Consider the following 13,722-nt stretch of genomic DNA (forward strand, 5'->3'; position numbering starts at 1 on the left):
GAGATATCTGTTATAAATTGTAACATTTGCAGTCAGTGTTCAGAAGCCGAAAGTTTCCTTCGCAAATTGCCACCGTGGGTAAAATTTATTTAAAAAAAAAAGGGACAAAAAGTCAACAAGCTGATAATTCTATATACACTAACATGTGACTAACCTGCACCCTATCGGCAGTTTTGTTAATGCTATTACCACTCTATAGGCCTACTGTACTTTCAGGAAATGCTTCAAAGCACTCATACTGACAGTTTGAAGAATAATGCAATCTTTTTAAAGCTTCAATTGTCTGTATAAGTTCTGTGAAGCGCGCCTGGAGATTAACTCATATAGAAAATATGTCCCAACTGCATGGGTGAGGTTACAAGCATATAGTAACAGAACTTTATGTATGGTGAATCAACCTTAAAGTTGAATAACTTGTAGTTCAGAAGAGCTCTAAAGTCTTCTCTGCACCCTCACCCCCCACCCCCCACTCACCCAACCCTCACCCCACCCCTCCCCTTATTGCTCATATCTCAGAGGGGCTAATTTCAAATGATTTAAGTTATGAAGTATACTTTTTACTTCGTTGAGAATAGATTTATTACATGAAATGGTTCGGATATTAAAACTCGTATTTGTAGGTCAACAGACTAACCAAGGCACCTATAGAGTTAATCGTTGGACAAGGAAAATAGCAAAGAAAAAAATTAAAAGAAAATAAAAGAGAGAAATGAAAGAAAGAAAAACCCTGTTAACAGTAGTAAACAGTTTTAATGATATTATTTGCATGCATGCCAAATCTGGACAAAATTTACAACATTGGGAGCCTGCTCCAATTGGACTCAGCGCCGCGTGTGTCTAGAGTCCAGAACGCCCTTATAATCGCAGTCAGCATAAATATTAAGAGGCTACTCTGGTCCGATTCCAGACTGGAAAACTTAAATCCACGTGGACAATCGTGGTTGTTTGTTACATAAATACTAATTTTTAACTTGATGTCGCAGTACTGAGGACCTGGATACAAATACATCTTCTGTGATATTATGAATAGGGGGCGCTATTTGCTTAAAGGTCAGCAGTAGTGGCCCCAAATGTTAGCTTGCTAAAAAAAGTGCTGGAAGTTTCCAAGAGTACTTTCCTGGCAGTTCTGGTCCTCAAAAATTATTTCCAGATATTTAGGAGTATTAAAATAGACCAATAATTGTCTCAGTGTTGATATTGAGGATGGGTGTCGGTTAAATGAACTCTAGCATATATGTTCTCAAAATTTGGTTACACAAGTGCTACTAATTTCTGCAAATTTCAACCTCACTACTTTATTTAAAAATTTATATTTGTTTTCTCTGGAAGTTACAACTATTTTATATTAACAACTCCGCCTTTAGATTACATCTGGAAAATGTTGACCTTTTATTTGAAATATTGACTTTTTTTCTCTGCTTTACATATACATTACATGATAAACTTCCACATTAACTATCAAACTTTCAGCGTTTCATTGACAAATTGTGATTTTTTATGTTTAATTTTTAATTGCTACAGAAAAAACAAAAACAAAAACAAAAACAAATATTGAGTAAGCCACATCCTAAGTTCATCAGAAGTATTGCTTCTCTCCACTTTAAAACTTAAAAAGTATAAGAATAAACTGTTAAATATACACACTACAAACTAAAAAACACATGTCTTGCAAATTACACTGGCAAATGCTTATTGCGACACTCTCTTTGGTAAGTTTTGTTTGAAACATTTCTTAACTAGGAATAAAAAAGATTCTTGGATAAAATCATCCAGATAAAAGAAAGAGTTTTCACTAAAAAAAAATAGCCAATGCAATCAGTATTACGTTTAGAGCTGTAGCTATTAGCAAACTTGGACAGAATGTAAAAACAAAACAAAATCACTTCAAATCATGAGTAAGCCTCCCCCTAAGTTCGTCTGAAGTATCAGAAGAATCAGTATCACATTTAGAGCTGTCTTTAGCAGAAGTGTGAGTAAACCCCATCTTATGTTCATCCGAAGTATCGGTTATCTCCACTTTGCGACTAAACGGTATAGAATTGAACATAAAAATAATGGTCTAATGGGAAACTTATGAAAACACTATGGAATATAACATATATATTGAAACGATTACATTTGAAAGTTACTTACGACAAATGGAGCTCTGACCGATTGGTCAATAATGAAGATGACACAAGTTGAGTAAAAGATTAAAATCAAGAGTAGTGTTAGAATGTCATAAACATATACGGAAAAAAACAGCAACGAATCAAACGACAATGGACACATCTCTGCTTCTTCTCCACTGGCACACTTACACTACATTGAGAAATATAACACAGTGCTGATTCAAACAAAACTGTATCTGAATTTCTCTTGGGAATAACATGTTAATACTCCTTGACAATGTCCCTAAGAAATGAATAAATGGGATTCAAGCAATTTCAACTCATTGCTTATCCATCCTTTCTGTGGACCTCTTCTTCCATTTCACTTTCTCATTGTTGATCTTGGTGCGCACGGTCGTCCAAGGATACACCTGTGAAAGTTTGGCAGTTTTTTGAATGCTTCAATTTGAGCTTTATCTGTGGAAGTAGAAAGAAAGATATACAGATTAACATTGATTATTAGGTAGCTTTTAAACCCTTTAAAGTGTTCTCATCTGTATTTTCCTGACAGAGGAAGTCTTGTTTCCTTACCAAATAATTAAAGCAGTATCTAGTAGAAATAATCTCTCCTGTGGGACGCATTAGGTATCCTCTAAATAGCATGATAATAGCTCATTTGCATGCTGGCAGCTTCATTTAGACCTATATTTATATACAAAGGGCATTAATGAAGCAAATTCAACTATGGATGCCATTTAATCAGGGATGAGCCTGAGATAAAAAAAAAAATCACGGAACTTTGCAAAAATTGCGGTATAGGCTCCGGTTTGCATATGCTACAGTGTGTTAGGATAATAGTTCTTGTCCCCCAGGTAGAAAAGAAATTACGGATATTCCGCGAATTCGCAGGAAAAGCTAATGCCTGTTTAATTTAACTTAAGTTTTGTAACCCATTATCCAAAACTTCAATACTTACCCTTGCTTTAATACTTACATGGAATATGCTTTGTTGTCTGCTCAGTTATAATGAGGTGAAAGTGTTTCTCCACCAACTCTTCGTCATTTTTTGTCCACTTGGTGTATTTTCTTTCTGCAAAAAAACAAAAAACATATAAAACCTAATCTTGTCTGCTTTAAATATCAGTACTGACAGCAATTGGATAGGAAACAAATAATTAAATGAGAAAAGAACTCTGGAAGCAGTTTGGCAAAGTGGACCTTGTGAGGAACCAGGAAGAGCTAAGGTTGAAACTGAATGAATGTTTTGGTTGAAACAATCCATTGATCAATACACTAACTGGATAGGAGACAAAATAGTGAAGTTTTTGAAGCCACAGAGATGCCATCTTTACTCCTCCCAAAGGTTTATACATTACACCAAATTGGAGAGGTCAAATTCTTCATAATTTCCTACAGATTCAGCCTAGATCCATTATTACACAGGCTAGCCAATATGTTTGGCCAAACAGAACAGCCTAATTTCTTAAGCTCCAACTGATATACCAGTATATCCTAGGCCTCATATTTGCATTAACAGTTAAGTTAGGTAACACCTCAACTTAATCAGCCGATGATCTTGTCGTGCGACTACCTTTTGGTGTTCAAGTCTCTCGTCTTATTCTCCAGATAACTTTTGGGCCTTAATTGAGTTGGCCTTAATTAAGTGGGCCTTAATTGAGTGGGCCTTAATTGAGTGGGCTAGCAGCTACACAGCTTACTAAAGTTCTGAGTGCCCACCAAAGTTCAGATTTACACATAGTTCGATACCTGGCCATTGTCGTTATCACCATTTCAACTCAAAATGCAGCTTTAAGTGACAGAGACCACCAGAAAAGTTTTCAAAACTGATCAAACAGTACATAAATGTATGGAGTTCTAGACTTCTCGTGTCCTTTTGGGGTAATACAAATGACTGATGCAGAACTTGGTAGCTTCAAACTGTTCTTATTGGACTTGACACCTATCCAGTTAATATGTCAATCAGTCAATCACATTCCATTTGATCTGTGTGTATCTGTCGAGACACCCCTGTTATGTATTAATACTGAAATAAAACATTAGCCTGGGTTGAAAACAGTTGTGTTCCTTAAAGCACTACATGCCATTTTGCCATGTCCCATATCATATATCTATACTCACTCTTTTTGGTTTCTGCTTTCACTTCTTCTGAACACTTCCTTTTCTTAGCTGCATGAAATAAAAAGTAATCATAATAATAATCAGCAGTTATATTTACGACGCTTAAGCGACTACAAATGTGGGAGAAACCCACAAGGGCTTATGGATTACAACTGACACGTCCGGTGGCTTCCAATTCAACATTTTAACTCAAATTCGAAATGTTTTGAAGTTCGAGAGGTCAATTCAGATGGGAAAACCGTAGATTGCTCGTGGATGAAAAATCCACCTTACTATGACCCGGTCAGGTATTGAACCAGTAACCTCCCAATCGCTAAGCCTCATTGCTTCAAAGATCATGTGAAGTTTCTTTGAAGGCATTTCAAACTTTACACACACAGGTCACAAAAATGTTGAACCCTAACAATTCTTACGTTTGAATCAAAACATTTGCGTCAAAATGGTTGGGTTTGTAATTTTGAAAACTTTGATGACTTTTCATCGATACTGAGGATACAAATGATGACATTAATAGTAATTAAATTATAGATTATTCAAACCTGCATCAATCTGTTGTGGCTGCCCAACTTCAACGACTTCCTTAACAGCAGGTGGTGCCTCGTCTATATTCTCGCTGACGTCGGTCGAGTATCCCATGTGTTTAAGGTACGACGCTCGTTCAGACACCGGTACATCCATTGATGCATATAAAGTACTGATGTGATGTCGGTTTCTTGTAGCAGTCAGTCTGGTTTTGCTCGACACCTCTGCATCATGACATATGCCACTAAGTGCATGCCAACCCATGACATGATTAGTTGATGATTGGATGCGAGGAAACACACATCCATTGCTCGCCAACACACCTGCTGAAGATCTTGCTGCCGAGCTTGTCAGAACCTCAATTGCCGGTATGCAATCATCTGGGAAAAGGACAGGAACAAGACGGTTGTTTCCTCTGACTGTCTGGTAAGTGACTTTCAACTTTGTGAGCATGTGTTCCTCAATTGGATCAGAAATTGCATCAGCTTGTGTCTCGTCAATCCAAGCATCTGCCATGGCCTCCTTCCATTCTTCAATGGACAGCCTACATGGTTCACCACCATGTTTAGCATTAAATAAAGTCAGCCTCGCTACCACCACGTCACGTAACTTTTCGAAGTTGTAAGAGTCCCAAACAATGACATCATCTTCCATCATGGTGGTTATCACTGACGATATGTAGTTCCGCAGCTTCTTAACAGCTTCCTCGAGGGGTAAGGCTGCTGGATTTCTGAGATTGGCTTGGCTGTTTTTGTTTCCCTGGTATTTTGCATCATCAAATAAATAATTGCGGTTTAGTTCGAGAGTGGCAACAAACTGGTCTATCTCTTCTGCACATGCATCTTGTCCTTCAACCAAATGGGTGGCCTTTACTATTTTACAGGATTTCTTCAACAAGTAGTAGAGTGCAATCTTCAGGCCTGACTTGAGTTCATTACTTTCTCCTGAATATGATGAAATTGCCTCTGTCAAACAGTTAAAGTTTCCTCTCTGAAACATGTCTCTTGCAGTACCACTTTCCAGGGGTCCTGTGCCATGTATCTCATGTTGCTCTTTGAAGCACCGGTACAAAGAAGCCAGCCGCCTCATATCTGACATGACATGTTTTCGAACTTCGGTCTTCTTATCCTCTTTGTTTCTGCTTGCATCCAACAATCTCTTTCCTATATCAACAATGAAAGGATCACTGCGACAGACTTCACCGACTTCATCCTCTTTGAATCGACGGAGTATATCACGCTGAAATTCTGAGATATTCTGATTCACTCTACACTCAGGCGTGACCAAGGATACAGGGACTGAGCATGCTTGCAAACAGCTATCTCCTTGACAAATGGCCTTGTGTCTTCCGAAGTATCTAGTGGCATAAAACCCCTTACACAAGCCACAGATGACCAAAGGGTTTTCAGTGGCAGCCCTCCTTTGCGTTTCATATTTTGGGTTGTCGACTTTCATCTGTAATATGTTGGCTTGTAGGATTCCTTCTTTCCTCATCAAGGCAAAAGCTTCCACTCTTTCCTTTTTGGGTAGTTCAAGGGCCCTTTTAACCTGTTCTTCATCCTTATGGACAAGCTTGAGGTGTCTAGTGAGTGTCTCTTTGAAATACTTCCCACAAAATGGACACATTCTTAAAGGTTTCTTGTACCTTGGTGGTTGTTTCGATTTACCAGCAATGATGTTTGCCTCTTTGTTAATAGTCTTTGAAGAAGATGCTTCAGACAGCTGTTGGAAGACCTCACTACTGTCCCTATTTTCTTCAGGGTAATGTGTAAGGTCCTTGGCTTCTTCCTGAAAACCATTAGGATATTTAATGGATCAAATGTTCTTAAGAGACATGTCATTCCAATGTTTGATTGATTATCATATTTATCACAATGAGAATGTCAACACTAATTTACTACTACTAAACCATTAAAGGTTTGACATAACATACCTTGATACAGATAGAAAAGACGAAAGTAAAGTCATGACGCACCAACACATTAAAGGTTCAAACAGTACAGTTCACTCCCATTCACATAACATGTCACAAACTCTAAAGGAATTTATGTAAGGCATGGTGCTTACAATTACCTCCCATATCAAATATAACTTTGTTCAATTTTCCCTTCTTGAAAATATCATATTTCCACAATATTCACGTTTTGACCTCTACTGACCCCACAGACCTTTGACCTCAAACTAAAAGGCTTCTTATGTGCAATATATGGCATTCATATATTGTACAAATCATGGTATCTTTCCATGTTTAAGTTACTGAGATATCATGTTTACAAACTGGCCAACACACCCACACACAACCCACCAACACAAACAATAAATCAGTTTGATTCTATGTCTCCCTAATATATAAACATCTCAATATTATTGGTCTGATTGCATGTCTACCAATTGTGCCTTATGGAAGTGTGTGTGTACATAGATACTGTAGGATGCACAGTCAGAGGACACAGTCCAGGTTGGACAATCTGGCCAGATACCTTACCTAGTACTTATAATAGCAAGAGCACTGTACAGTAGCCTTATTTTGATATCCCACCTCCTCAGCTGGTCTTACATTAATTAATCATTAATCAAGTCTTCTTACCATAGAAGCCATGGTTTTTCAAAGAAGCTTACTGGCACTGGTCTAACTGATTGATGGTCTTTAATATATAACACGCTTACATTTCATTAAAATCTTCTATACTATGAAAAAAACCTTAGAAAAAAGACATTTCATACATACCGACTGTTCTGAGGAAGATTCTTGTGGAACTTTGTTTGTTTCCATCTGTATCTGCTTCTAGAAAGAGTTGCAGAGTTTGATGGTATAGTAAATTCTTGTCAAATTTGTCAGATAACAACTTAGTATTTTAATACACTAATACCAAATAGTGCAGATCTCCCTACAGAGATTTTATTGAGTTGTTTTGCAACATGAAATAATGTACACATTGGTTAATTGCATATATTCTTATCAATATATTATTAATACAGTTAAAATTCAAAATGTATGTTTACATCAGTGCACAAGTTTTCATCACAATGTTTCATTTTAAAGTATCTCTATGTCTTCAATATAAGTATCATTTTCTATCTAATTCAAAAGGTTTTCTAAAATAGCAACTGAGTTATAATGCAAGTAACATTTCTTAAAGTCAGTTTGATTCTATATCTACCTAATGTAGCCAACCAAAGTGTATATAGCTGAGTTGTACAGCATTAGTACAATATATTTTCTGTGTCTCCTATATACATCTATTTATCACATACATACATATATCATTTGTGTTAAATAGAGAAAATTCCAAGTGTAAGCATTGTTCCACTAGAAGTGAAATCAGGTATCATTTTCTAGCAAAATCAACAACTTTACCAAAATAGCAACTAGGTTATACAAGGAAAGTTTCTTACAAATCAGTTTGATTATACTGTATGTCTCCCTAATGTAGCTATCCAAAAGTGTATACATAGAGCGAGTTTCTACAGCATTAGTACGATATATTACTGTCTCCCAAATATATCAAATTACCACAAACTATATATATGTGATTTGTGTTAGAAAATTAGAAAAGAGAGTGAAAGATTTGTACCGTCTATGGTTCTCATGTCTAAAACAAATGTTCCAATAGCATACCCTCTTCCTCCGTGGTATATCACTGACACCATGGTAACACCTCAGCTTGCTTCCCTCTTCTATATCTTTCAATGCAAAGAGGCACAGTTTTGGCACTCGACCTTCCACAGTAACAATCCTCATCTTGCAGTTTGCCAAGTTTTTACCATCATTAACCATTCGTCCATTTCCACAAGAATCTGTAGCATCGATGCTTCAAAAATGGATAAACAAATAATGGGTCAGTTAAGATTATTTAAGGCATCTCTGCTCCTGAGGGCATGAAAATCCACAATGGCGATATTATGAGACAAGATGATGGAATCGGATGTTGAAATTATAAGGTATATATAGTTGCGGTTGAACAGCACAGTGACCTTTCGATTTTGTTATTTATATTATACTATTTACTGAATTTTGTACCGGTCGATCAGAAGCCCGAGTGACGGTCAGTTATAAGAACTTTTTACTTGGAGTACTGGTCGGCAAACTTTAGTGCTGCCAAGTCGGACCGGCCTAGCTACAACACTGGTTTGTATGTGTCGGTATGCTACTGAAAAAAAAAACAATTTTAACTGAGTATGAGGATGAACAACTTTCAATTACAATACTGTCTACATTGAGTAGACTGCAATATTGTTCTAATACAATTTAAATGTAAAACAAGTTAAATAACTTGTATAAATTTTACAACTCACCATTTTGTTTTTCCTTTATGACAAAAGAAATAAAGGAAACTTCCTACTTCTTCTGGATAATTGGCTTCTCTATGTTCCCCTTCTTCTTGAGAAATTAGTTCCCCTCGATATTCCAAAAGAAAGTCTCCCTTCTTGAACCGTTTCTCACAAATGACACCGGAGCCTGGGTAAAAAAAATGAAAAAAAAAATTATGCTTCAAAGACAAGACTAACCAGAATGCCAGTACTTAATACTTATAGTGATTTCTTGCCGTATAAGGTGTCAACATCCATGCTCTGACAGATAGTATGTGTTCTGTTTTGTGTTCCAACTGTATTTTGTGGTATGCAGTATTCTGGTCATGATAAGGTGTACGTTTTAAGTGATACATGTATCCAAGGCTGACATCAACACTGCACAATTTTAGCAAAGTCAGTGTGTTGATTAATTTTGTTATGTAAAGTATGAGTACCAACACACTAGACCAGGGGTTCTCTAACTGGGGTGCATGAACCCCCAGGGGGTGCGTGAGTCCATCTCAGGGGGTTCGTGAGACGTTTCTGAATTTCAAAACTGTAGTATCTTCGACTACAACAAACATAAATGAAATTGTACATGGTAAAGTGGGTTTACTCTGCTTTATTACTTGAAAAAAAAACCACTTTAATGTAGTGCTTAAAACTATAACGTTGGCCGACTTACGTGGTCATAAATGTATATCAAATTGGCTATAAATTACAACAAACATTAAAGTACTTTTTGTTGAACCAAATCTGATATATCTGATATATCATATAATTTAGTAATGTACAAAAGTTGTACCTATCGACAAACTCTACAATATTACACTATGAACTTGATCTTTTACGAAGCACTGTTATGCATATTATAGTATAAGAATGACTCAGATCGTGTCTCGAAAAGTTGGGGGTTCGTGGACAACTCTGACATCCACAGGGGGTTCCTGGGGGGGGGGTAAAGTTAGGGAAACCCTGCACTAGACTATAATTCTTACTCCTATGAACAGGGACTTGTTAGCATCACAACCAACTGAAAGCAAAGTTTACATATGGGTTCAATGTGTAAGTCTTACTCATTAAAGTAGGCCACATGATTTCACATTTCATGGAAAATAATTCTTTAATTCAGTGCTCAGAAGTCAAGTGTTCAGAGATTGTTTAGCAGCTTGGGGTTTATGATTTTTTGTTGCCTGTAATATATTTGAAGCATTGCTAGTATACAGTAAGAGGTGTAATCTACAAAGTTCTATAAATACTCTACAGTACATTTCGGCAGTAATGCTAGGTGCTGGGCTGAAAATATAGGAAAAAACATCAAAGGAAACATCTTAAATATTGGCCATTATGAGCTTGATATAACTGATATATAAAGGGAAGAATAGTGAGGGTTTGGACTAATACGAATGATTACTGCACAGAAAATTTGTTTCTTTAATTTCCCAGAATTAATGCAAATCATATAGATATCATTTCATTAGTATATATGTGACAGGTAAGCCTAAGCACAGCAGCCACTGTACATCATTGCTTTGTTTTATAGGAGGCTAATCAAAATATACAGACTACAATTACACTAATGCAAATAAACCTGTTTACATCATTAATTGGTGACTTTACCAAGCCAAAACTTTGAAGTTTCTTGCACCAAATAAATGTAGTAACCTTAGGCCACTATATAGCAGAACCAGTTGTCTTTGCCATGTACTGCAGTTATAGTTGTTTCATTTCTCTTGCATCAATGGCAAGGATTCAAAAGTACAGTAATACATGTAATGTAATGTCACCAGCATAGATAACTTCTCCCATGCTCAATTATCTAGGAAAGTTCATAGTTTGTATAAAACAAAACCGATCAAATGTGACATCTGCTGTTCTGTGCACCTTTCAAATAATTTTTAATTCTTCACAAAGATGAACAAAATTAAAATTGTACCTATGAACTCATCTATGAATCCCAATCGGAATCCTTCAATGTCTTCGCCTTTAAGACAGGCATCGACAGCTCTCTCCTCCTCTGATTTTGATGTTCTTCTCCTTCGACTCATCTAAAGGAAAATAAAATAAGCAAGAACTAACACCAGTGGCAACATTTAGGTCATTTCTGCAAGGCCATAAATTAGTGTTAACATGTTTGTCTGAATTGGTCAAGGAATGAGTAAAAAAAGTCAAATTTGATCAACAGTATTATTGACCTGTAGATGACATTCTGGACAACTTCCAACCCAATAATAATGCTTTAACTTCATTTCTTTAAGTACAGTTCTACACCACGCATGACAAGTAAATGTATACCATACACTTGGGATCTACTGTACATTCTAACTTTTCTGTGTAATGGATGGGAACCTAGACTGCCAGATGACCAGTTGAAATTAACTAACAGGTACCGCAGAGCAACTTTGTGTTCATTCCTGTCTCTAATACAGTAGACTAGGGTGTAGTAGACTAGGGTGTCGTAGGTACGGTGCGTCTGTATACCGATATTACTGGTATATATACCGTTAATTTCATTCATACCGATACAGACAGTATTGAAATCTGTCATCAACAAATATACTGAAAATACCGGGTATATCCTGTGTGTTAGGGCTGTGCATTTACTTTTAATGATCTAAACGGCGGGATTTTCATTCCTTTAAGCATTTAAACGTGACCTTTTGACCTTGACTTTCGTACAAATTGAGCTACACGAAATATAGGGTTAACAATCCATTTTTTCCCTGATTGAAGTAGCAAATGCACAAAGAAAAATATTTTAACTGCTTCATACCATCCCCTCACTTTAAGCTACAAAAGTAAAACAGAGATGGGAATGTCGTAATAATATCACAAATACTTTTGTAGGCGAGGCTAGTGTTCATAGGTTCATGTAATAGTGTTTGATAGTACAATTAACAATGGTAGTAGCGGTTCTGCGAAGTTTTACTGTATACCCCGGTAATACGGGTATTCGTCATCAGGTATACCGGTATCTGTTTTTACTTAAATGTCAGCCTATATGCACTGTACATTGCATTGCTTCACACTTCAGGTATCGGTCATTTATATCGACAATCAGAATCGGTCTTTTTAATAAACAATCAACCTAAATTAATTTGATTTATTCAACCATCACTATGATATATTTGAAGACAGTATATCGACTCAAGATAACAAACTTATTAAAACTATGCAATCAATTTGTACATTAAACTTGGCTGTGAAGACTCCTGCAAAAAGAAATGTCTAATGCCGATAATCTGACCTAGTTTCGAATGAGGTGTAACAAAAGTGTTAAACACCACCATCGATCCCAGAAAATACACATAGCTTGCTACCATCGGTAATTAGACACTAGTGTAGTAGTGTACAGTCACTACATACAGCTGCGGTCAATCCCCACATCAGTGTACAACCAATACAGCGATGGACATCTCAGGTCCAGCTAAAGATAACCAGGTATCAAGTTTCATTACTGTACTGTCTGCACTTTGTAGCAACACGAACAATAGTCACTTGCAAGCAACTTTTCCAGCTGGCCGCACACGGTTTGGGCGAGTCTTCAATGCTTTTAAAGACTGTGTATCTATTCCCCAATTTTGTCTTAACTACAATTCAGTGTTGCGAGCGAACCGTCTTGTTTGAAGACGGTGTACCTATCTTTCCAAGCGATTCAAAGAAAGTTTCACTGATACATTCCTTCGAGCCGAGGAAAGGACTGACTGAAACCTATGGCGGTACGTACCTATGGCGGAATGGCACTGGAATCGCTGAGGAATATGCAAAGGCTTATGTGATGCCTAGGCTATTGACACACAAGCCAGCTATGCCCTTAGACCTATGCTACTCTACAGTCAGAGTCATACTCATAGACGAAGAGATAGGGGAAGGGGTTATAACCAAAGTTAGATTTAAATACTTCTAAGTTCCAACAGGTGAACTCAGCGTCATCAAGTTTGAGACCACGTCTTACCTTTCTTGGATTATCTTTAGAACAAGAACTGCTGACAAGAGTTTTCGTCAATGTCAATCCGTCTAATTTCTAATACCTTTCGTCTGGTAACCTGGCCAGGAACGACAAGTATATCGTGTACATGCACGCATTGACTAGTTACGCTAAATTATTAGCGGAAAAACAATGCGAAAACGAATTGACATGATGCGTCGGTTTCAGCGCTTGTGCATGTCAGACGTGCTCAGACCCCATCATTTCTAAAAGTGGGTATATTTTAGTGAATCAACGATATATATTTGGGAAGATCTGTTCTCGACGACGAATGAGAAATATATTTTAATGGTATGGTGGAAATTATTTGTCTAAAAACTGGATGTCACCATAAAGGTATTTTAACAAGGTGGGATAAATCCTTTGTTCTTTTATCAAATATATTCATCGAACAAAAAGTGGAACATTCATACTTTTGCGTTGTGCAGGCGCGCAGCCAGGAATTTGCCAAGGGAGGGGCGAAACTGTAGATTCGGCACTGCAAACTATCTAATCGTAACGCCACTACGATTGGCGCGAAGCGTACAAGAAAATTTTGGCTGAAAATGCCTCCCAGATTGCTGGAAATGGCACTTCCCAGGCCTTGTAAGTTGCATCTTAGCATTTTCTCTTTTGAAAATACTAGCGATATCATAAAAACATTAAAAAATATATCAAAAATATGCTCAAAGGGGGGGGGGGGGGGCGGCT

General features: G+C 37.0%; 1 protein-coding gene across 2 annotated transcripts; it reads right to left on the reverse strand.

The window, feature by feature from the left end:
- Positions 1-510: 510 nt before the first annotated feature.
- On the reverse strand, positions 511-13,673 carry LOC139964986 (uncharacterized). 2 transcript variants are annotated; one of them, XM_071967227.1, is made up of 9 exons: positions 13,000-13,673; positions 10,981-11,092; positions 9,048-9,210; positions 8,371-8,563; positions 7,480-7,530; positions 4,769-6,539; positions 4,230-4,277; positions 3,085-3,180; positions 511-2,567 (listed from the first exon to the last, which is right to left on the reverse strand). In XM_071967227.1, exons 2-9 carry the CDS (start codon positions 11,090-11,092, stop codon positions 2,473-2,475), a joined length of 2,529 nt encoding a protein of 842 aa, XP_071823328.1. In that variant the 5' UTR covers positions 13,000-13,673; the 3' UTR covers positions 511-2,472. The 2 variants fall into 2 exon arrangements, with proteins under 2 accessions (XP_071823328.1, XP_071823246.1); XM_071967145.1 differs by having other exon boundaries at positions 7,480-7,536; positions 13,000-13,671.
- Positions 13,674-13,722: the final 49 nt, after the last annotated feature.

Source organism: Apostichopus japonicus, chromosome 1 (genome assembly GCF_037975245.1).
Source record: "Apostichopus japonicus isolate 1M-3 chromosome 1, ASM3797524v1, whole genome shotgun sequence".
NCBI lineage: Eukaryota > Metazoa > Echinodermata > Holothuroidea > Aspidochirotida > Stichopodidae > Apostichopus > Apostichopus japonicus.

Bases quoted from the DNA above. Each gene is read 5' to 3' on its own strand.
- LOC139964986 (XM_071967145.1), bottom strand. From the start codon at position 11,092: ATGAGTCGAAGGAGAAGAACATCAAAATCAGAGGAGGAGAGAGCTGTC. The intron at 9,211-10,980 runs GTACAATTTTAA...TTTTTTACCCAG, and splicing joins ATTCATAGATGAGTTCATAG to GCTCCGGTGTCATTTGTGAG. The intron at 2,568-3,084 runs GTAAGTATTAAA...CTACTTCCACAG, and splicing joins GACAACAAAGCATATTCCAT to ATAAAGCTCAAATTGAAGCA.